The sequence below is a fragment of the Centruroides vittatus genome, unplaced genomic scaffold (assembly GCF_030686945.1).
Source record: "Centruroides vittatus isolate TY-2023 unplaced genomic scaffold, ASM3068694v2 contig_958, whole genome shotgun sequence".
NCBI classification, from domain to species: Eukaryota; Metazoa; Arthropoda; class Arachnida; order Scorpiones; family Buthidae; genus Centruroides; species Centruroides vittatus.
Window position 1 is genome coordinate 936,642 of NW_027122637.1, and position 24,543 is coordinate 961,184.

Below are 24,543 nucleotides of genomic sequence, written 5' to 3' on the forward strand. Positions count from 1 at the left end.
TGGCAGCATCATTTACAACCAAATTTAATGAATGTACAATGGTACAAAAAAAGCTCTAGAATTTATTTTCTTTAAATTTACGATTTATGTATCGGTTGTCATAAAAATTTCTTTCCACTTCTTTCCCAAGACTACAGATATTCAAGTACAAAGTAACCGGTTTCGACTTATTTCTACTTAAGTTAGATAAATAGTTTAGTTAAATAATTAAGCGATTAGGGAATTAGAAACCTAAATAAAACCCCGATGAAAGAGCCGAAATTTTACTTAAACAGAAGCTTAACCAAACCAATCTCTTGTCGAGTACAGTGGGGACTGATCTATTCATAATATTAGATGTAATAAAGACAGAAATTTTTCCAGTTCAATGAGAGTGACCGAAAAGTTGTAAATTTTGGAAATTTCCGTGAACATTTGGTCCTAAAACGAATTAGTTAGATAACGAACGACGGACAATCTGTTAAGTTTAACATATTTAGATTTTTACAGCTATGGTGAGAAACATTTAAAATCTACAACAAGACTGTCGCGTCCTTTGATATATACTAGTGATGCGACAAAAGAGGCATTTGACATTGACCGGCAGGGCCGTTCCGACCCGGGGGTGCAGAGGGTGCGGGGCACCCGGGCGGCAAGCCTAGGGGGCGGCGCGAGCCGCCTTAAAAAAAAGGGAAAAATTAATTTATCATTAAATTAATATAATACATAAATATTATTCTAAATATTATCATTAAAATACTACTATTCTAATATTATTTGAATATATGTACTATTCTAAATATTATTAATTATATTTCAAATTCAAATTTTATATACACAACTTATTCAGGCCACAACAAGTGGCAAGTATAACAGTTTCTTGTTTTAACTCGTCTTAAGCTATTTTTCACGTCGGTCGCGAGGAAGATTTTACAGGAAAATACTCGTCTGTGGTCAAAGCATAGAAATGCACGCACCGGGATAATTTCTTTTATTTTAATTTTAAACGTGTAATCGTGTAAATCGCAACAGCTTAAAAAGTTTTTGTTTGATATCGTGGTTAGAGAGACAGTAAAAATTAAAGGTGAGTACATACATTAATTTGATTATATTTTGCTTTTGCGCGGTTAAATAAAATTTAAATAATATTTTGTTAAATTAAATTTATATTGTGTAACAAATTTATAACTTAAATAATAATACCAACATAATAACAATAGTAAAACATTTTTCTTTTTTTTATTAGTAAAATATAGTTTAATTAAAGATTAGCATAATCTTAATATTTTTTTGTTTTGATTAAAAATGTTGAAATTTTCAGACAAAATAAAAAATTTTGTAAAGTTTCCTTTCAAAAGTTGGTATTTTTCGAAAAACAAAGCTTAATTAATTTATGCTTCTTTAAATCTTCGAAAACAAAATTTTTTCGACGAATCATAACTTGGATTCATTTTTTTTTTTTTTTTTGGTAGATGTCTGATAATCGAAAAAGGCTTTCTGGCGCACAGTACAGAAAAAGAAAGCGTGAAAAGGAAGAATTAGTTAAAAAGGCTAGTGGTTCACTCGAAACGTTTTTAATCTCAACAACATCACAGGAGGCACCATCAAGTTCCCAAGCTCGAGATGTAAATGTGACGGAGACCGAATTCATAGTGGTCAGTAGCGGGGAAAAAAAGGAGGACTCGTCGAATACCAAAACTACAATGGAAGCAGGTGTTTTATTAAAAGAACAAAGTCCTGAAGAAGTAAGTTTTGAAAATGAAAATCTTCATGTTCATGAGGATCCTAACTATTGGCCTGGTGTTTTATTGGATAAAATTAAATTAACTCTGATAGAGTTAGGGCCTACCCAACTGACAGAAGCTGATATAACGTTTCCTTTAAATAAATACAATAGAGGTTTCTCGTCTATTTATTATTAAAAAAAACTGTGTAATGGGGAAATAATTCCAAGAGTTTGGCTGGTGTATTCTAAATCAAAAGACTGTGTATATTGTTTTCCTTGCAAAATATTTAAAACTTTTTCTAGTGGTTTAGTTGAGGGTTATAATGATTGGAGACATTTAAGTCAGGTTATAGAACGACATGAAAAATCAAAAGGTCACATTTGTAATACAAAATCTTGGATTGATCTAAAACAATCAATTTCTTCTAAAACGACAACTGATTCACTAAATGAGAAATTAATAAACATGGAAAAAGATAGATGGGTTTCTGTTTTAAAAATTATAATTTATGTTGTTAAATTTTTAGCCGGTCAAAATTTGAGTTTTAGGGGTGAAAATAACAAGATATATGAGCAACAAAATGGAAACTTTTTAAAATTAATTGAAACAATTGCAAACTTTAATGATACGATATCCGATCATATTAACAGGATTAGAAAAACTCCATCAAATATGCCTCATTATTTAGGTGTTCATATTCAAAACGAACTAATTTCCCTTCTGGGAGAGAAAATAAGACATGAAATTATATCTATGTTAAAAGCTAGTAAATATTTTTCTATTATTTTAGATTCGACTCCTGATGTAAGTCACAAAGACCAACTTACTGTTGTAGTAAGGTTTGTTTTATTAAATAATAAATCAAAGCAAATAGAAATTAGGGAGCATTTTTTGGGATTCATTTCAATATCAGATTCGACAGGACAAGGCTTAACCAATGTTTTATTGGATTTTTTGGAGACTCACAACATTTGTTTAGGAGATTTAAGGGGGCAGGGTTACGATAATGGTGCGAATATGAAGGGTCGCAATAATGGTTTACAAAAAAAAATTCTTGAATTAAACCCTAGAGCTTTTTACGTGCCTTGTGCGGCCCATAGCTTAAATTTAGTTGTTAATGACGCTGCAAAAGCGTCTTTAGAAATTACAAATTTCTTTGCTATTGTGCAGGAACTTTACGTTTTCTTTTCTGCATCGACTAAACGTTGGCAAGTTTTAAAAGATGAAATCCCAACTTTATCATTAAAACCTTTTTCTAGTACTAGATGGGAAAGTAGAATAGATGCTTTGAAAGTTCTTAGATACAATTTGGCAAAAATATATGACGCTTTATTTGCACTTTATTCTGATAATAGCAGAGACCCTGAAACCAGAAATATGGCAAATTCATTACTCTTAAAAATCAAGTCGTTTAAATTTATTTGTTCTATTATTACATGGAATATTGTGTTAACAAAAATTAATATTGCAAGTAAAGTGATGCAGGAGTCAGATTCTACACTACCTAATATCGTTTTAATCTTGGAGCAGACGAAAACTTATTTATCTAATATTAGATCAAATGAAGGTTTTAATGATATTTTAGAAGAGGCCAAAAAAATTGCCGATGATATCGACTGTGACCCTTCGTTTCCTCCGATTAATATTGTGAGACCCCGAACAAAAAAGCGATTATTTGATTACGAGTGTGAAGACGAGGCACCTAAAGACCCGGCTGACCAATTCAAAATTAATTTTTACTTTGTAATATTGGACACCGCATTATCAAAATTGGAAGAAAGGTTCGAGCAAATAAAGCAGCATGATACATTGTTTAATTTTCTTAACAACCTATATAATTTCCTTCAAATGGATAAATCAATTAGATTTGCAAAATGTAAAGCTCTAGAGAATAGTTTATGTGATCCATGTAAAAATCAAAAAGATATTTTAGCTCAAGATTTATATGATGAAATTGACAATGTTGCACCCTATATTTCCTCTGAAATGAACGCATTGAATGTTATTAACTACCTATTCACAAATAACCTCATCTATCTATTTCCAAATTTAGTAATTTCTATACGAATTTTCTTAACATTACCTGTCACAGTAGCTAGTGGGGAAAGAAGCTTTTCCAAACTTAAAATAATAAAAAATTATCTACGATCCACAATGGGGCAAGAAAGGCTTTCAGACTTATCCATTATTAGTATTGAAAAAGAGCTGTCAGAAAATATAGATGTGTCTAACATTGTTAAGACATTTGCATTAAAAAAGGCTAGAAAAGCAAACTTTACTGTATAACTTATTAGTAGAAATAGTAGATATGTTAGCATCCTTGCCTGTATGTATGAATTATGTATTTATTTCTTTATTACATTACAAATAAGTTGTAACATTATATTCTATTAAATAAACTGTGTATATTTGTACAATTTTTTTAACTTAAATTTACTTTATCTTTTTTATTTGTAAATTTTTAACAACTTTGGGGAAGGGGCGGCAAAATTATTCTCGCACCCGGGCGGCAGATACCCTATTAACGACTGCTCTTGAGGCAAGAGCAGATACGGACCTCACTCTTGGATTCGTAAAGATTAAGATCATGGAAGAGTATGAGAAGCAATCAAGAGGATCGATTGGACATACCATGAATACGGATGAAGCCACGGCTTTGAAAACAATGGTCTGTAAACAGAAAACCGGATGTTACTATTGTGGAGGTTCCCATTTGAAAAGAGATTGTCCTGAATTGGGCAGAGGAAAGAAAAAGAAAGAATACAAAGTAAAATTAACTGAAGTCCAGGAAGAGTATGATCCGTTGGACAATGATGAAACATACGAATGCCACTCTGCATGTGTGAGCGCACAAAATATGCCATTAGGTATGAAACAATGTCTTGCTGTGAAGACTACAAGGGATTGGTATGTTGATTCAGCAGCAACAGCTGACATGACAAACAACAGGAACTTCTTCAGAAAGTTGAACAACAACAACCGTGAAATTGTTCGTGTGGCTGATGGAAGAGAAGTGCCTGCAAGCGGAGTTGGACATGGTGAACTAATTTGTAATGAAGATAGTTCAAATGGCAAGTTAAAATTAGATAATGTGTTATATGTACCACAATTAAATGGGAATTTATTGTCGGTCTTAAAAATGATGCAAAGAGGTTATGATGTGTATTTCGACAGCAAAACAATGCAGTGCTACATAAAACGAGATGGCAAGACACATGCAAAGGCTGAGCTTCGGGGATCACTATTTGTGTTGAGCCAACACAATGCTTTACAAGTATTATCCATGCCCAAGAAACAGTGCGTACATCTGTGGCACTTGAGGTGTGGCCACCGTGATCCATCTGTAATGCGTTATATGGCTGCCGAAAGTGTCGAGGGTATGAAAATTAATGAGTGCGGGTGCACTGTGGGATGCGAAAGTTGCATGAAAAATAAAACGCCGCGGAAACCATTTCCAAAAGAATCGATGAATAGAAGTAGTACAAAGCTTGAGCTCTTGCACAGTGACTTGTGTGGACCCATGCAAGTGAGAACCCCTGGTGGAAATAGATATTACATAACGATTATAGATGATTATACTGGTTATACCAAAGTTTATCTGTTGAAGCACAAGACCGAGGCTAATGTAAAAATAAAGGAATATGTAAATTATGTTGAAACACAAATGGGATGCAAGGTGAAAAAGTTCCGATCTGATAGAGGAACTGAGTACATGAATGAAGACCTGCGTAAATTTTTCAAAGAACATGGTATTAAAATTCAGACCACAGCACCAGATTGCCCTCAACAGAATGGCAAGGCAGAACGGAAAAATCGCTCTCTTTGTGAGATGGTAAGAACAATGCTGCATGATGCAGAATTAGGAAAATGCTACTGGGGTGAGGCATTAATGACGGCAAATCATATCCAGAACAGATTACCATCAAAAAAGGATCCAATCACACCATATGAGAAATGGCAAGGTAAGAAGCCAAATATTGAGTACTTCCGCCGTTTTGGATGTATTGCTTACACAAGAGTTCCTTTTGGAGTAAGAAAGAAACTGGATGTAAAGGCAACTGAAACAAGATTTGTGGGATATGAAAGTGGCAGCAAAGCTTATCGATTGCTGGATATCGTAACCAAGAAAATTAAGATAAGTCGTGACGTTGTCTTCATAGAAGGAGATCCACATGACAACATGGGCTCGACCAACAATTCATCCCTCCCACATTACCACAGTGAAGATGACAGCAAAAGCGAAGTGGAAGTTAACCTAAATGAAAAAGCCATCTTTAACAAGCAATCTGAGGACAATCTGCCACTCCGTCGCTCTACGAGAAACAACAAAGGTCGTCACCCAGACAGATTGATTGAAGCAATGCCAAGTACGGTTGTTTCTGAACCGAAAACCTACGATGAAGCCGTCAACGGAAAAGATGCGAATGAGTGGATAAAGGCAATGGATGCGGAAATTTGTGCACTCGAGAAAAATGGAACATGGTTGTTGGCCAATCCACCACCAGAAGCAAATGTTGTTGGAAGCAAATGGATATATAAAATTAAACGTGATCCACATGGTAAACCGACAAGATACAAAGCCCGTCTGGTGGCACAAGGCTTCAGTCAAAAATACGGGGAAGATTATGACCAGGTATTTGCTCCAGTGGCAAAGCCAACAACCCTTAGGATCTTGCTCACTTTAGCAGCTAAACGTAAAATGCATGTGAATCACTATGACATTGAGACAGCTTTCTTGAATGGCGACCTACACCATACAGTATACATGCAGCAACCTAAAGGCTATGACACAGAGGAACCGAGCAAAGTTTGCAAGCTTGTGAAAAACCTTTATGGATTGAAACAGGGAGCTACTGAGTGGAACAGAAAATTGCATGAAGTACTGACTGAATGCGGTTTTGCGCAGAGCATAAATGACCCCTGTCTGTACACCGGAAAAAGATGCTATGCAACAATGTACATCATTGTACATGTTGATGATGTAATTGCAGCATCAACCTCCAAAGAAGCGTTAGATTGGCTTGAAGTGGAAACTAACAAATATTTCCACATGAAAAACCTCGGAAATATCGATCATTACCTCGGAATCAAATTTGATCGAGATGGTGATGGAATATTCCATCTAAATCAAAAACATTTTATAACTGACAAACTAGTAGAATTTGGACTCCAAGATGCAAAAACCAGCAAGATTCCCCTTGATCCTGGATATTTCAAAATTAAAGAGAGGGGACCAAGGATGGAAAGTAACAAACTGTACCTCAAGGGTATAGGTAGTTTACTGTACCTTGCAACTAACACACGCCCAGATATATTGGCAGCAGTTTCCATCCTCGCCCAGTGTACTAAGGAACCAAGAGCAGCTGACTGGAATGAGGTGAAGAGGGTGTTTCGATATCTGAAGGGAACAGCTGATTGGAAACTGAAATTGGGTGAGAAGAGCAACACTAGAACCACACTAGAATGTTTCGTCGACTCAGACTGGGCAGGTGATAACACAGATCGAAAGTCGCATACAGGGTATGTCTTTAAATATCAAGACAGTCCTGTATCCTGGTACAGTAAAAAGCAAAGTAATGTGACACTGTCCTCGACTGAAGCTGAGTATGTTGCACTTTGTGAAGCCGCTCAGGAGGCTACTTGGCTGAAGCGAGTGTTTCTGGACCTTGGGGAAGCCGTCGATAAGAAAGTAACTATGTACGAGGATAACCAAAGTTGTATGAAAGTGGCAGAGAATGATCGTGTGAGTCAACGTACGAAGCATATTGATGTCAAATATCATTTTGTAAGAAATGAAGTGAAGAATGGGAATGTATGTATTATGTACTGCCCTACCAAGGAAATGGTAGCAGACATTTTAACAAAACCAGTGTGTACTGGAAAACACGTTAAATGTGCTAGACAACTTGGACTCGATGACTGTAAGCAAAATGGGACAAATCATTGAGGGGAGTGTTAAATTTCTTTCCTGTCATTACCTGTGCGTGTAGCAATGATTTGTATTATGTAACCTTTGTATTATTTTTTCTTATATAAATAAACGGCCATGATGTGGCGCCTCTATGGAGCCCGCCACTGTTCGGTTTGGTATAACTTTGCAACGGACCAACGTAGTCGTGTACGATTTTTTAAACTTATTTGTAAGGTATCCTGCTCACTATCTGCGAACACATAACTTGCAACAGTGATAAATTTAACAGTTTATTATTAATTAATATAACTTTTTAAAATACGCATATTTACGTAAAATGCATAGAAATGTTTTATATATTTAGTATAAATTTATTGTAGTGTTATTTATTTGTATAATAATTTTTATGTAAGCAATGTTAATACTACTTTTTACCACTTCAGAATATTATATCTTGATTAGACTTATTTCGAAAAATAAAAAATACCTAATTTTATTATTATTTTTTTAGATGCCAGGAGCAACATGTGCTGTTGCAACTTGTAATAACAGCTATTGTAAAACAAAGTTATTAAACAGGAAAGTTAGTTATTTTACATTTCCTAAAGATCCAATAATAAGGAGAAAATGGATCCATAATTGTAAAAGAAAAGATAAATTTAATCCTGATTCTTGTCATGTTTGCTCTGATCATTTCACAGAAAATGATTTTGAGAGAAATTTAAAAACCGAATTATTAGGTTTATTGGCAAGACCTAAACTAAAGAAAACTTCATTACCGACAGTAAATTTAGGAAATACAGAAAATGAAAATATTAAGCAGTCAAATGAAAGAAAGAATCGTTTATTAAAAAGAAATAGAAAAAAACCTGATAGAAAAACTTTTAGATGTAAATAAACAGGATAAACCAGAAGAATCTCTTAACAAATGTAACAATTGTAAAACTTTAGATCTTAATTTTAAATTTAAACATGAAAATTCTATTTTTAAAATGAAGATTAAACATATTGAGATAAGAACGCAAGAATTCCAAAGAAATCTGAAATTGTTGAAAAGTAAAACTGTCATCATTCAAAAAGAACATGAAAAATTGAAAAAAATAAAAAAGATTTTGTTATATCAATATTGAAAGGTACCTTTACAGAAACACAAATATATAATCTGCTGGAGAGAAAAAAGAAAATTAAATGGAAGAAAGAAGATATGAATTTGGCATTTACTTTGAGATATTTAAGCATAAGATCATATTTATACTTAAGAAATCAAATGAATATCCCGTTACCTGCAGTTTCGACACTTCGACGATGGGCTTCAAAAATAAATCTTTGTCAAGGCATATTAAATGATGTTATAAACATCATGAAAATTAAAGGCTTTGAACTTTCAGAAGAGGAAAAACTTACAGTTCTTCAGTTTGATGAGATGAAGGTAAATACTGTATATACTGTACTCATATTGATAAAACCACATAATTCAATAATTATTTTAAGTTTCTGTTTTAACATTTTACTGATATTTCAGGTAAAGCGTATATATGAATATGATAAAGTGAGGGATAAAGTTGTTGGACCCAATAATCAAGTTTTAGTAATGATGGCAAGAGGACTATTTGCATCGTGGAAACAACCAGTTTACTTGGATTTTGATGTTAAAATGAAAAAAAAAAAAAAAAACTGTTATTTACTGTTATTTCAAAACTTTTTGATGCAGGATATACTGTTGTTGCTGTTGTTAGTGACTGTGGTGGACAAAATATAGGATTATGGAAGGAATTAGGGGTAAATATATTCAATACTAAATTTATACATCCATCTAATGGAAATAATATATACTATTTTCTAACTCTACAGCTATTGCTATTAAAGATATATTAAAACTGAAAATGCCTTAGCAGCTTATGAATTTATATCATCAGTTAATGCATGGTTTGATGTTATGAATAGTTCAACACCCAATTTTCATTACAAAATTGATTATCCCTCCAAATGTGCTTATGGCATTAACATAACTGAACAAAATAATATACTTGATAATACTTACACATCTCATACTTTCAATTATTCTGTATCTAAACAATCACTTCAAACATTTCAAAAACGAATGCTTATATCTATTAAATCTATTAAAGATTTATTTTTCGACCTTAGTTCAAAATTTCCTAAATACCATTATATCTTAACATGTAAAGTAAATCAGGATTCTTTAGAAAATCTATTTTCACAGATTCGAACTAGAGGTGGTTTATATGATCATCCTAGTCCACTCGAAGTAATATATAGAGTAAGAATGATAATTTTAGGCAAATCACCAGGAATATTGCAAAATAAATTAAACACAGAAGATCAGATAGTTGAAAATTATTTAATAAATGAAATGTTTGAAGAGGCAGATTTACTGCAAGAAGTTTCAGATGTGTCTAGTTCTAAAGAACAAGGATTATCTGAAAATTCATGCAATGTAAATGATGATGATTTATGTGAGATATCTCAGGAAAATGTAGAATTAAAAAATGATGAATTAGATGAATTAAAAAATGATGGATTACAATATTTAGCAGGATGGATTGTGAGAAAATAAAAAAAAAATATCCAAATTTAGGAAGTGTCAGTCACCAAAATAAATATGAACATAATTATACAATAATGTCCCTTGTTCAGGATTTATCTTCTGGTGGGCTATCAACCATCAGAAGATTTCTTTAATTTAGTTAAAAAAATGGAATCAATTTTTACAAAAACTGTGAAACAGCATTTCAAATGTAAAACGGTTTCATCTATTACATCATTAATTAAACAAACAATTAACTTGCCAGAACACATTATATACACTTACGTAAAGCAACGTATATGGATTAGACTGAAATTTTTGAACAATTTAATTAAATATGATCGTTCTGCTGCGAAAAGAAAAGTAAATTGTAATAACAATAGGAAATTAAAAAAGTTTGTACCTGATTTAATTTTTTTACATAACACTTAATTTGTATATATTGGTATCAATAATATTTTTATAACATAAAAAATTGTTATTTTGACAAAGGTATTTTTGTATATGTATCAGTATATAATATCGTTTTTGGTACATGAATATTAAAACTTAAAAAAATAGACCAATATAATTTTTAGTTTTAAAAAAGAAGTCGTTTGACGATATAAATTAAATTAATTCATTTATATATAAATCACCTACGTAGAATTTACCAAAATTAATCTTTTAAGAAACTACTGTTGTTATAATATCATAAAATAGATAAAATCGATTTCGTTTACAAATTAGAAAAACGCATTTTAATTTCAACTTTACACGTAAAAATTACCAAGATTTGCTCAATATTCCGGATTTTTCTTATTTATAATCCATTTTTATTTACATTTAATAAAATATAAATCGTAATTAATGAAATATTAGCGTGTAATTAAAGCTACGAACCTCTGATCGGCAATGTTTTTACCATAAGGGAATAGTAAGATATTTCGTTTTCGACTAGGAGTGACGTCAAATAAGCAACCAATGAGAAGCGTTTCTTCTCTATGAGCTAACCTTATATTCTGGGACCTTGGGTCAACCCTGCGTCCGACGCACTCTCTCCATCCATACATTTTTTTCGCCTTCGACGCCTTTTGATTCGTTCACCGTTACAAGAAATCACCACAATATTCCTTCCGGTGTTCGTTAAAGAAACAGCCAGACGAATATAACCTTTTCAACAAGTCCGTTTGGCCAACTCCCCTTTTCCCGCCAAACTCTCATCTTTATGCGGATTGAAGTTAAGTTTGATCCGTTCATCAGCGCTACCTAGCTCTGTCGTAGGTCCGGCTATGGTACAATGATCCGCGGCCAATCAGCGATCGTGGATTCAAAACTACTGGTCGTTTTCCAACCGACTTCTGCAGCGTCGACTAATTTGAAAATAAAATTTAAAAAAAAAAAAAAACATGAAAAGGCGGAAATCGTACGTCCAGACGATTCTATATTACTTGGAGAATCGGTCCCAGAACGTCTCGGCACGTCGTTCGATGGTCGGCTTCGAATCTTTTAGATTTAAAAAAGGCGACTGCGGTTAGCATTTTGCTTTCTCGGAAGAATTTTTAAGCATTAATTTAAGCTTTTGTTTTCACTGGACTAATTGCAAATTTTCTTTTTTACAGGATGACTACGTTGGTGCGGCTTTGGAGGCGGTTCCGGCGGAGGCAGGCAGTGGCGCGAGAGGGAGGGGGTTCCTCGGACGTGGAGGAGCGAGGGCTGGACGAGCGAGAGGAAGCGGGTGAAGAAGACCTTCCCCAAGTGCGCGTGGCGTGGCATCCTCCCGGAAACGGGATGATGCGACGCTACACCCTGGGTCCAGTGCACTTGGCCAAGGTCTTCGGGGGTCATCCGGCCACAGACTTTGCTGTGAAGGATGTCGAAAGTGACAGCTCGTCCGAGGTGACACTTTCTGCTCGGTCGTGTTCTTCCCGTTCGTCTGCCGCGGCGACGCCACTGTCTTGCGGAAGTCGGAACGGGGAGGAATCGGAGGAGAGAGCCGCCGAAGTTGAGGGACCGTGGTTTTGTTGCTGCGGACGGCTGCGGTTCTCTTGGCCTAGGCGGTGATCATCTTCGATTTCCTCTTCTCCACCCGGATGCGACATTTTCACCGGATTCGACACTTTTCACCCGGACTCGACACCTTTTCCCGGACGTGACCCACGGACTTGTCTCCCGAACGTGACACTCGGTCGACGACAATGGATTTGACTCCCGATTGTGACCACCCGGACGTTACACGTTTCTTCACCGGACGCGACATTCGGCCGACCTTTCTTCCCAAAAAGCTGTTATGAGGATTGAGCTTCCGGTTAGGGTAGGTTAGGTTAGGCTAGGCTAGGTCAGGTCCTTCGCTCTTCTCATAACACTGTTCGGAAAGAAAGGCTGTCTGATAAAGGTAATAATCTTCACCTTAGGTAATAAATGAATCGACTTCTCCTTTTCTCACTGTCTTTGTGTTTTGTAGGAACATTTGGGAGGGAGAAGAATCTCCCTCCCCAACTTTACCACGAAGAGGACCAAGTGGACATGTGAATATCTTCCGAAATCTCCGATGGTAAGAACTCTTTCGTTTCATTTTTTAACACATCTTATTCTCGTATCGTAATTTTACTGTTTTTCTGTTTATAGACATGCCGAAGACGTTCTTCGATCACACACACACACACCACACACACGGACACAACATCACTGTACACGAAGATATACACCGTTTAACCTTTACTCGAATTCTCGCACTCACGCACTTACACGTCAAGCGCCACGTTCTGTGTAATTCGACACAATGAAACAACCCGAACACTCGCTTCTCACAAATCCAAAGATTAGAAGACTTTAAATTGGCGGCCGAAGGAGCTCTGGTATCACACATCTTGCATGGATTAAATAGAATTTCAGACATTAGCATCAATAATCGCTTTGCGATAAATTTTTCTGTTAAATTTTGCTTATAGATGTTCTATGGAGTTGATGTCAGATGATCGTGGAGAAGTCAGTAGAAAATGAAGAATATTATAAGCAATCCATTGATGCATAACATAAGCACAATGTTTGGGGTCATTACATTGCTGAAAGTAATAATCCCTGGGCAGATTCGGTTTATCTATAATTTATTGTAGATTATTTTTTAATAAATTGAAGTAAACACGTTTATCCATTATTTGTCTGATTGCTTCCAATCTTCGTGATCAGCTGCTGAGATGCAGCCCCAAATGAACACATTTCTACCTCAATATTTAACTGTTCTTTGCATATTCTTGGGAAGAATCTTTTTCCTACATGGCCTGCACACACACTTTTAGCAATACTATCACAGACATTAAATTTGCTTTTATCTCAGAAAAGTACATAAAAGTCCAGTACCTGATGGGCTATTTTTATAATACACTGCTCACAAAAATTAGGGGATATTTCAAAATGAATATGAAGCGATAAAACAAGAAGCATTTGATTTTTCTTATTCAACAAGAACATCAGAAAAGCAAACGACAAGTCAAAGAAAGTTGTTCGATTATGCAAACTCAATTATCGTGATTGAGTAGCGAAATATTGGTGGAAGTGACTGACATATTGACTGTTCAGTAGGGTGTATGGTCACCCAAGACTATCAAAACACACTGACAGCGATGGGGTATGGACAGGATCAGATTGTCCAGCAGTTCTTGTGGGATCCTCTGCTACTTTTACTCAGGGAAACTTCCAGTTTAAGAACTGTTGTGGGAGGCATTGGACAGTTTGCCAGACGTCTTTCCAGCGCATCCCAAGCATGTTCAATGTGATTCAGATCTAAAGAACGTGAAGGCCAGTCCATGCGTTCGATTCCTGCCTCCTGAAACATGTTGACGAGATGCGCACGGTGGGGCCTTGAATTATTGTCCATGGAAAAAAGTTGTTTCCAACTGTTCCAGCATAGGGTACCACTGTACGGTGCAGGACCTCATCTCAATATCTGACAGCAGTTAGCGATCCGTTTCTGATGACGTGGAGGTCAGTACGACCACCAATGCTGTTGCTAGCCCATACTATGATTCCACCACCACCGAAGGAGTCCCTTTCTCGCATGAAACGTAGATTCTCTCTCTTTTTTTTTTTTTTTTTTAACTCTTTCCGCCCTGTGGGCACTAAGAGAGCCTCTTTTAGCAAGCCCACTATGGGTTAGGCCAGGCCCATAATGGGGCGGCCGGGTAGTGGGAACGGGGCCCGACATATCCGGACGGACCACCCCCGAGAAATTCCTGGGGATTTTTCAACCCGTCCGGATTCGATCCCGGGTCCTATCACCACAGCCTACAATTAAGACCGCTCGGCTGTCCGGCCTTTGCAAAATGGTTAAATAGGATTTAATCCTTTAAATAATAACAATAAAAAAATGTATAACTTTTATGTAAAACAAATTATAATACAAATAAATATCGAATATATATTTTTTCTATTTCCATGTTATTTTTTACTTGATATATTTTTAATTTCATGACAGACATCTAGAATTGTGTGGTGGCGCTTGTAACATGAAATCGTTTCATTCGATGCTTCAAACGCTTCGTAATTTTTGCATTATTTTCAATACGGAAAGTGATAAATATTATTTTTCTACTTAGAATAGCCGTGACAGTTTATGGAATATAGTAATAAATATTTATTACATTTTAAGGTTTCTAAATTTTGCTAATATGCATATTATTTTCAATATATTTACGTAAATCTTCATTATCCGCAAGCCGGATAGTAATAAAGAAATGCTTTACAGAAGATGAGAAAATCAGCCAGAAAAAGTAAGTCAAGAACGAAGAGAAAATTGGAGCCCGATCCGAATAAGACATTAGTTAAAATTGCTAATAGATTAAAAGATCCATTACAAGAACTTTGTTGTGAATCTAAATACACAGAAAATAATCTTAATTTAAATATTGTTAGTATGCCTTCTTCTTATTTAGATGAAACCACAATTCAGTGGGCTTTTCAGTTAACGAAGACTAACATGAAAACTTTATATGAAACTTGTGAATGGGGCTGGGACGATAATGATAAACTATCTCAGCTGAAACATCACACAGCTAGATTTTTAATTGTCAAAGATGAAAATAACCATCCAAAAGCTTTTGTTCATTTTCGGTTTGATATGGATTTTGGTGATCCTGTAGTATATTGTTACGAAATACAAATAGAAACAGACATACAAAGAAAAGGTGTTGGAAAACATTTAATAAATTTATTATGCAAAATTGGAGCTATGACTGAAATGAAAAAAGTTGTCCTAACTGTTCTGAAACATAATAAATTGGCATATAATTTTTATACAAGAGTTTGTGGATTTAAAATTGATGCATCATCACCAGATAAAACAGAAGAAGCTTGTTATGAAATTCTAAGTAAAGAATGTGAATTTGGATGCAGTGTTACTAAAAGGTTTCCTAAAAATGCAATCTAGTGCATACAAATAAATCAGTAAATTATGCAATTTTGAAATATGATATTTTTAAAAAAATCTCAAAATGATTTTCATGAAATAGTTGATGTACTGTACATCTATAGTATATGTAGGGTTTGGGTGTAAAAGATGGTAAGCACCAAAATAGAAGTTTAGAGAAAATTAATAAATTAAATCCCTTAAGATTTCTGATTTGGTTACTTTAATCAGAATAAAGTGCAGGTTATAGCTAAAAACCACATAAAATATTTAAATTGAAGTACATTGCTATTTAGCTATTAACATGAATTACAGCATTCTAATGGAAATGGCATTGCCATTTTTTACACCAAATCCTTTATATATTGAAATATGAAATAAGAGTTAATAGGGAGAATTTATTTTGAATAGGAAATAGAATATTTAGATTAATTCATCATTATTTTAAAAAAGTTTTATATTATAAAATTTGAATATTAATGACATGACAACTCTTGTATCAACTTATTCACTTAAAGACTGCATTTCCAGAATTTGCATTTTCATTATTTTAGCACTTTTATCAGAACCTAAAAGTGCTATGCTGATAAAGATACAAACTGAAAAAGCAGTTTTGAAAGAATTCAAATTAATAAGATATGATATTTGACAAAAACCTACATCAGGAGATTCTGTTCAGTTGAACAAGCTCCATGGAATAAAAAATGAAGTTAGCACTGAGTAATATGTATCTATTAATAGAAAACATTTAAGTGCTTTTTATCAATAAACTTTCAAATATTTAATAAGATAAATTGAATATTTTATTAAATAATGAAAAGTAGTGAGATATAATGCTGCCTTAATGTGTATGTACCAAAAACAAATGTTGCATCAGGGCAAATACCAAGAAAATAATCTAAAATGGCCTTTTGATTTCATACTTAATAGTAGGAACAATATAACGATAGGTTAAATTAAAGCATAAATTCCTGAACTTATCTGCTTAAATAACAATGACTGAAATGAACAGATGTTCAATAACTATGTGCAAAGTTTTCCAGCTGTATATCTAACTTCAACTTTATATTTAAAATATGTTTTAAGTTCACCTTAACTAATATGGTAATGTTTTTTTCTTTTAAGTAACATGGTGTGGACTCACAGACTGTTTATTTTAATTTGCATTTAGGATTACAACATTTGTAATTAAAAGGGTTATTAATTAAAAGAGATTACAATTTAAAAGATGAGAATATACATTAGTAAATTAAGAAATGAGTTTTATTTCTTTTGTTATTGATTAAACTGAATTTTTCTCTAATAATGTCGGAATCATTAATTCTTTTTCCTTCATGAATATGTATTGTTTATACAAAATAAATTATTTTTGTGCCTTAACTGTCTCAGCACAGTCTGACAGTCTGCATATATTTTTTGGCCTAGCTAAGGCATACTTATATGTTAGTAACAATGTTATTACTTAACAACTTAACGTGAAAAATCTAGTAATGTCACTTACATGCAGCAGTCTCCAAGACCATTTGTGGAGACAAACTGGAATAAAATGAACACAATCTTAATTTAATGTTGTTCTATGATATTTTAAAAAAATACTACAGAATATCATACATATTGCTTTTAAACTGGCAGAAAGTAAATTCAAAGATAAAAAGAGGGACAATTTTTGTCTGCTAACAGAAGGTTCTATATCTTTTATAGAAAAATTAAATTCCTTAGTAGTCTCAAATCAGCCCATGTTACTTTAAGGTTAAATTTTTTTAATTTTTTAATCATTATATATATATAATTTTTTAAATTTCAAGCAATAGCAAATAATACATAATTAAGTAACTTTTTTGATGTTTTTAAAAGATTTCCTGTATATTTTGTAACAATTATATTTAATTAAGTTTTGGACACATTTAAGAAACATTGCTTCAGATTGAATAATTGTCATTAAACAAGTCCAATTATAAAATACATTTTCAGTGTGTTTACATTATACTATATTTTAAAAAGTATAGTGTAGCATATGTAAGATTTTGTAAGCAATGTTATAAAAATCATTGTATTATTATTCTATAAGGAAATATTTTTAAAAAAAATTATGTTAAAGTTATTTGCAGAAAAATATTTAAATTTTATTATATATTTATAATGAACTTTATTATTTAATGAAATTAATAAACCAAATATTTCAGTTTTATTTAAAAATTTTTTGTGCTTAATATATTTGCTGTTAATATTATTTAATAATATATCTGTTGAAACTTTAGCAAACAGTAGTAATAGGTTGCTGATGAAGAGTTCAAATGTCCAACTATTTTCTAAATATAGTAACATGTTACTATTTCATTCATTGTTGTAATGTGTATATAATGAAGTATTCTAATATGAAGTATTAATATATTAAATAAATTTTATTTTGTAGCTTAAAAGGTGTCATTATTATTATATAGCTTACATATGAATGCTGTTTCATTTGATGGAAAGTTTAATATAGTTTTAATGAATTATACTTTATAGTTATTAAACATTTTCATCAAATTACCTACTCTACATAACTATATTTGCAGGTAGAGTTACACCTTCCAGTTCACTAAATCCTGAGAACATTCAGGAAATTAGAAAGAGGATCACACAAATAAAAAAATTCATTACATATATAAATAACAGGTGTAAGAAAAAAATTAATACTAAATACGAGGGGAGTCCGATATTAAAGGTACAAGCCAAAATTACAATAACATTTATAATTAAAGAAAATATTTAACACATTCCACCAAAATGACATACTTTTGTTTATTTCTCAACATAATTGCCGTAAACGTTGAGACATTTATCTCAGCATGACTAGTTTGAACATCCCCTCACGGTACTGTTACTTGAAGTAGTCCAAAACAGTGTCTTCCAATTCCTCCTGATCTGCAAAGCATTTCCCCACCAAAAATTTCTTTAAAGGTCCGAATAAATGAAAATCTGCACTATACTCCACACATCAAATCAAACCAAACTGTGGTTGGAATTGGGCAGTCCTGCAACATCCTCTGTATAGTCCAGAAGTTTTGAACTTTAAAACTTCCAGAGCAAGTAATCATGCATTGCCTGGCCAAGGTATGTAAAACAATCTGTAGTTAAGACTAGAATTCCTGGCCCTTAAGATTGCTATTGTGAATAAAAAAGTTTCTCAGAGCACAAAAGCAGTGTTGTAATTTTACAGATGGTATAAAGATTTAAAATCCAAGATGGTTACATATCCTCTGTCAGAACTACTTTATGTCCGAGAATTTTTACAAGTTCCTGAGAGTTGGTGATGTTAAAGAGGTATCCTTCCAAGTGTGGGGATATTAAGTTATGGAATCTAAGATACGAGTAAGCAATTTAGTCTTATCAGCCACTGGTCTCAGTTGTTGACCTATCTTGTGCATCTTAGCAAAAGAGTTTAGGGATATCGTGAGTGATCTCCCACCATCGTCTCAAGGCCCAGACTTTAGCAAGTTTTGATCGGAAAAATCTAGTAACTCTAGCTTGTATAGAGTCCACACAGGTCTCCTCCACCTAGGGTTGCCAACTCAGTGGGTCAGAAATCCAGGAGTACTCTCGAATGCAGCAACCTACCTGGCAGGAAATTCAAAAATATGAAAACCATGTAGATCAAACCCAAGCTATTTAAACCCCATAACTGATAATCTAAGCTTTTAAACCCATAACTCAGGGGACAGTTAATAATGTAATTAATTAATTTATTGTTTATGTAAAATAAATTGCAAAATATCTTTTCGGAATCCATAAAAATATTTTTTCATAAACAATAAATAAACTAACTGTGGGGTTTAAAACACTTAGGTTATGGAATTATAAGGTTAAAATATGGAATTCTTGGGTTTAATATATATGGTTTTTGTACTTTTGAATTTTCCATCAGATAGGGTGCTGCATTTGAAAGCACTATCCAGGAGGTGAAATAAAAAAACAATGAAAATCTACTGTATATTCTGGCATATAAGATGACTTTTTAACCCAGGAAAATCTTCTCAAAAGTCGGGTCGTCTTGTACGCTGGGTGTCGTCTTATAGGGTGAGTATATCCCAAACTCTATTTTAACTGTAAAAGTCGGGGGTTGTCTTATACACCGGAATATACGGTAATATTTTTTACATTGCAAGCAGTTTGCAATGTGTTTTGATTGGAGATGATAAAATCATAAAATTCTTTACAGGTGTATTTGAAATTTGTGCACACTTGTATTTCAGTTTTTACATGTGTTTCATTCAGTCGATTATGACTTTTTGACCAAAGTTCATTTACCATGCCGAAAACATGTTCAGCAGCGGCGTTTGTGATAGGGATTGATAGAGTGAATGCAACAAGTTTCTTTTTATTTCTTTGCCAGATTCACCCACACTTTTCAAAAAAATTGATCCAACGCATGTCTACTCTCTTTGTTTTGCTTGCCATGACTTCACGAATTTCTCTTAGTAAACAGTAATCTTCATACAATTTATTCTCATTTATAGGCACATTCAGAAAAGAACTCGGATCTTTTAGTTCATTCCAGTCAATTTCTTTGTCCATTGTCAAAATGATCATTTTCTTGTAAATACTTGTAGAGTCGTTAAATTCTAGCTGCTATGTCATTCTGTATGTTTTGAGGATTGAGGAGCAGTAGCAGCTCTGAATTTTTTTCAGTGTGGGCAGTACGAAAAAATCCGGGAGATTTTAACAGAGTTCCTGGAGTCAGGAGATTTTAAAAACTAAGGGTCTTTTTCCAGGAGAGTTGGCAACTTTACCTCCACCTGTTTGCAAATTCTCAGACAGTTCTAATGGAGGAAATCTAACTGTCTTGGATTTTAAATCTTTATACCTGTCTGTAAAATTACAAGACTACACATTAGAAACTTAGTTTTTGCTTGATATTTTACATTGGAGTTTCAGTGACACAGGATGAGTATCAATAATTGTTGACAGTGGCACTCAACACTTGAAAACTGCAGATAAACACTTGACACTGCATTTCAGTAATGGTTTCTTGCTCTGTTGTGTATGTAGGAGCTTTTATTGCAATCAGGAATGATGGCACACTTTGCCTCCAATATGTTGCTTACATTTTTAGTCAGTGATCTGCTTGACAAAAGGATATGTTGTCCTTATGATCAAACATACTGTCCAGCTGATATTGTAGGTAGTGAAAATAATAGATTTGTGGCTGCTGTCTTCTTTTCTTTCAACTGAATTTGACATTCTATTTCTAGAATGTGAAGGCATTCTAGCAACAGAACATTGAATAAAATTTAAATTTTACATCGAGATGTTATAAGAAATCTGTGGAGGTGCCTGTTCGAAGAATTCGAACAGAGCCAGGCAGAGGGGTGAGACGCGACACGTACTATGTTTATTTCTTGGGCACATCGTTCTGGCGGTCTAGAGGGGGATGACATTTAGTTCTCAACCTGAAGAAGGCTGAAAACATTAGTTGGGTCTCTGTCGTATACAACACTGTAAAAGGTTTTAGTCTGTGACTTTGGGTTACTCACTACAGTGTTAATAGTAGAAGACATTTATTGTGTTATAGCAAGTTAAATAAATACAATTAACATATTACAAAAATTTTAAAAATTAACAAAATAATAATAATAATAATGTAACAAAAATTATTCCATTTATTTCTGAACCTTGTTTAGGTTGTCAAAGGTTTGCCATGCTGCCAATAGAGTTTGACAACATTTAAAAGTAAGGCATTCTCATTGGTTGCTTTGAATACTCTTAGGCATTCCAAAGTTCTAATTTGGTTATTGTGAAAGGCATTGCACAAGTTTGACTTGCTTTAGGTTAGCTTTTACCGCATGCTCAGAGGCATATATGGATAGGGTAGTGCTGTTTGTAATTCTCAATGTCATATTTATTTTCTTCCAATTTTTTTTAACAACCTGTTTATGGAGCCAATGTATATTAGCTTTTGTTTAAATCTTTCATCAGTGACTGGTATGATGTACACACCAAGTGCTCTTTTTGGGTCAGTGTTGTCTTTACCAATACATAATACAATATTTGGTAGAACGTGGGATTGCATTGATACATGATTGTGATGCCCATATAGTTGGCATCACAATCACATATTGGCTGGAGTATTGGATTATGACCTGAAGCAGGCCTATAAACAAGGCCAAAAACATTCATCAATTTCCATTAACTTCTTGCTGAAATTTATTACAGTTGTCTTTGTGTCTTCTAGAAATATTTTTCCAATTTATGAGTAGCTTTTAGTAAATAAAACCATATTATTTAATTAATTAAAGTTTCTGAGTATTGAATGAATTATCTGTTTCAGCCAAATTTCATTCATTAAATGCTGGAAAATCATTTAACATAATGTGTATATTCTATATTTGATGAGTTCTGTAGGCCTGTTTGTTTTCAGCCATTGTTGATTGAATAAATCCAATATTATTTGACTACCTGTGTGCCATGATGATTACTATTCTTTGCTGTTTTATGATTTATTGATAAATTTAAGAAATTCTGAACAACTTGTGTGAAAATTTAATTTTATGCAAATTTCTGATTCTGTAAGTTCCACTCTTGTTCTATTTCGTGTATCAGTCTTAAGCAGGGTCGGATTTAGAAATTCAGGGGCCATGGGCACAAATTCGGTGGGAGCCCCCCCTTTAAGAGTAGGGAAATTTGATGATTTAGAAAATTTACACAAAATACTGTACTTTCAATTAGATTTCAACTAGGAAGTTGTAAATTTCATTTAAAAATAAGGTTATTGTAAACATACATATATTTTATTGTGTAAAACTAATTATTTTAATTTAATTGAAAAATACCTTGTAAAATTTTTTTCTCAAAATTTTCCAATGTTTTATAGGATTTTCCCAGGTTTGGTTTTCTTTGCCTATGGCCCTCATGATTAGGCCACACTAGGCTGTCGTAGTAATAGGAAAAAAAATTATGTTTAAACATAGTTTTGTGGGGGCCCTGGGCACTGACCCCAAATGTCCCTATGTAAATCTGGCCCTGGTCTTAAGCATTATCAAAAATAGAAAAAAGATATGTTGGATAAATGCATTGATGATTGGTACGAGAAGACAAATGAATAGCAAAACATGACATTGTTACTATATTTTACAAGAAACATTGTAATTTAATTAATCTTTAGTATAAAACAGTTCTATTTAATTAAGAAAAGTTACAGGTTTAAATAACCATGGAACAGGATAAGTAAATCCAGACTACAGAAATTTACTACTAAAATACATGATTTTATAGTCAAAATTAGAGATGATAACTTTATATGATAAAATCAAACAATTTTATTTCCTTGATTGCATTAAACTGAACCTATTCCTAAATGCATTAAATATACAAAAAGTACTTTGACTAAATTGTAATCCTACTTTAAGAATTTTAAATCAATTATGAATATGTTGCCACCTTTACAAAATCGCTGACCTGGACGGCAGGACAGGTTTGTTTGAACAGAAGTTTTTGACGCACAGCGCAATGTCATTTTACAATGCGAAAAATAATGTGCATGCTAGTTCTAAATCAGTTACAGTTAGGGATTAGGGACTTGCGTAGGAGTAACATACAAGCAAAAAAGAAAACATCAAGAGGCAGGTTGCACTTCACACGTCAGCATAAACAGAGTAACATGGCGGGATGGCAAATGAGTTTCAGTGAGTGTGAGGTCTCGTTCAAATGGTGTAAATTTATAACAATATTTGCAAGAACTTTCTTTCATCATAATTTCACAATTTCTACGAAATTCCTGGACAAAATTAATAGTTCACCCGGACAGTGAGTCAATTCTCGGACTGTCTGAGTGAAAGCTGGATGGGTGGTAACACTAATTATGAAATTAAAATACAGGATGGTTATAATTAAAGTTGCCCTACTCAGACCTGAGCCCATTCTCTTTGATGTATTTTGATGAAACTTGGTTTATACGTTATATGGACCATGGGGAAAAGCAAATGCAAAAAGTATTTAGTTCAAATTTCTACCACTAGGTGAAAAAATGGTGCATGAACAAGAAACACAAAATGAAAACACGCAAAAGGTTTTTATTTGGAACATTTGTTCAATGTGCAATCTTTTTGCATCAATCACATGTTCAAAGTGTCTTACAGTGTGTTCAACAGTAGTCCGATAGTAAGGTGACCAACCGTCCTCCTTTAGGGAGGACAGTCTTTCTTTTGTAAGTTCTGCCCTCCCTTGAAAAGTGTCCTCCTACATGTCCTCCTTTTTTGATATTTGAAGACTAATCTGTAAATCTCCATGTGTGATCGATGCCGAGCCGATCCGTGGAGTGTGATGTGATGTGATGTGTTTGTATTTGACATGACGGTTCATCAAGGCTTGGTACAGTGCAGCAAAGCACGATTATGAAACACATGCGCTCTGCACAGGAGACCTTGAGAGAGTGCGCTGCATGCAAGTAGCTTTATTTACTTCTTACCGAAACACAACACAGCACATACGCATGCAGTAGAGATCATTATAGTGTATTGTTGTTGCAATGAATAAAATGTTTCTTTTATTTACAATATTTTTCCTTCAATTTATGTGTGTCTTCCTTTTCATTGTAAAAAAGTTGGTCACCTTAGGTGATAGGTTTCTTGAGGAATTGTCGCAACATGGATGTTATGCTTGCTTTCAATTCAGGCAGAGTCCATATGCTTCCTCTATAGACACAATCTTTCAGATATCCCCACAACCAAAAGTCAATGATTTCGAATCATAACAAGAATGCAAACTTCTTTCATCATATACTTTTCTTCAAAAACTCTAATTAATGATCAAATTTTATATTACAGTCTTTTCATTAACATCCAGTGATGACAACTTGGGATGCCCTTAAATTTAGGGGGAAAATGTAAAGTCTGCCATTATGACATCCACACTGGGAGGAAAGGGTTACGATAAGTTGGAGGGTTGAGCTTCAGTAGACGTCCATTTATTTCATTAAATTTTATACAGTTTATGCATTTTTATTATATTTATTTCA

The 24,543-nt window shown here is 33.6% G+C and overlaps 2 protein-coding genes across 3 annotated transcripts in view; both read left to right on the plus strand.

Annotated features, from left to right (window-relative positions):
* Window positions 1-648: 648 nt before the first annotated feature.
* LOC136985281 (zinc finger MYM-type protein 1-like) lies at window positions 649-4,104 on the plus strand. Of its 2 annotated transcripts, none has more exons than XM_067282527.1 (2): window positions 649-1,063; window positions 1,452-4,104. In XM_067282527.1, the coding sequence occupies exon 2, from the start codon at window positions 2,172-2,174 to the stop codon at window positions 3,990-3,992; it is 1,821 nt and encodes a 606-aa protein (XP_067138628.1). In that variant the 5' UTR covers window positions 649-1,063; window positions 1,452-2,171; the 3' UTR covers window positions 3,993-4,104. The 2 variants fall into 2 exon arrangements, with proteins under 2 accessions (XP_067138628.1, XP_067138627.1); XM_067282526.1 differs by lacking the exon at window positions 649-1,063 and adding an exon at window positions 1,225-1,336.
* A 10,777-nt stretch (window positions 4,105-14,881) lies between these two features.
* TTLL15 (tubulin tyrosine ligase-like 15) overlaps window positions 14,882-24,543 on the plus strand; it is a 39,660-nt gene continuing 29,998 nt past the window's right edge. Inside the window, exon 1 of the mRNA XM_067282578.1 lies at window positions 14,882-15,009. The gene's annotated coding sequence lies outside the window, so the exon portion shown is untranslated. The remainder of the gene's footprint in view (window positions 15,010-24,543) is intronic.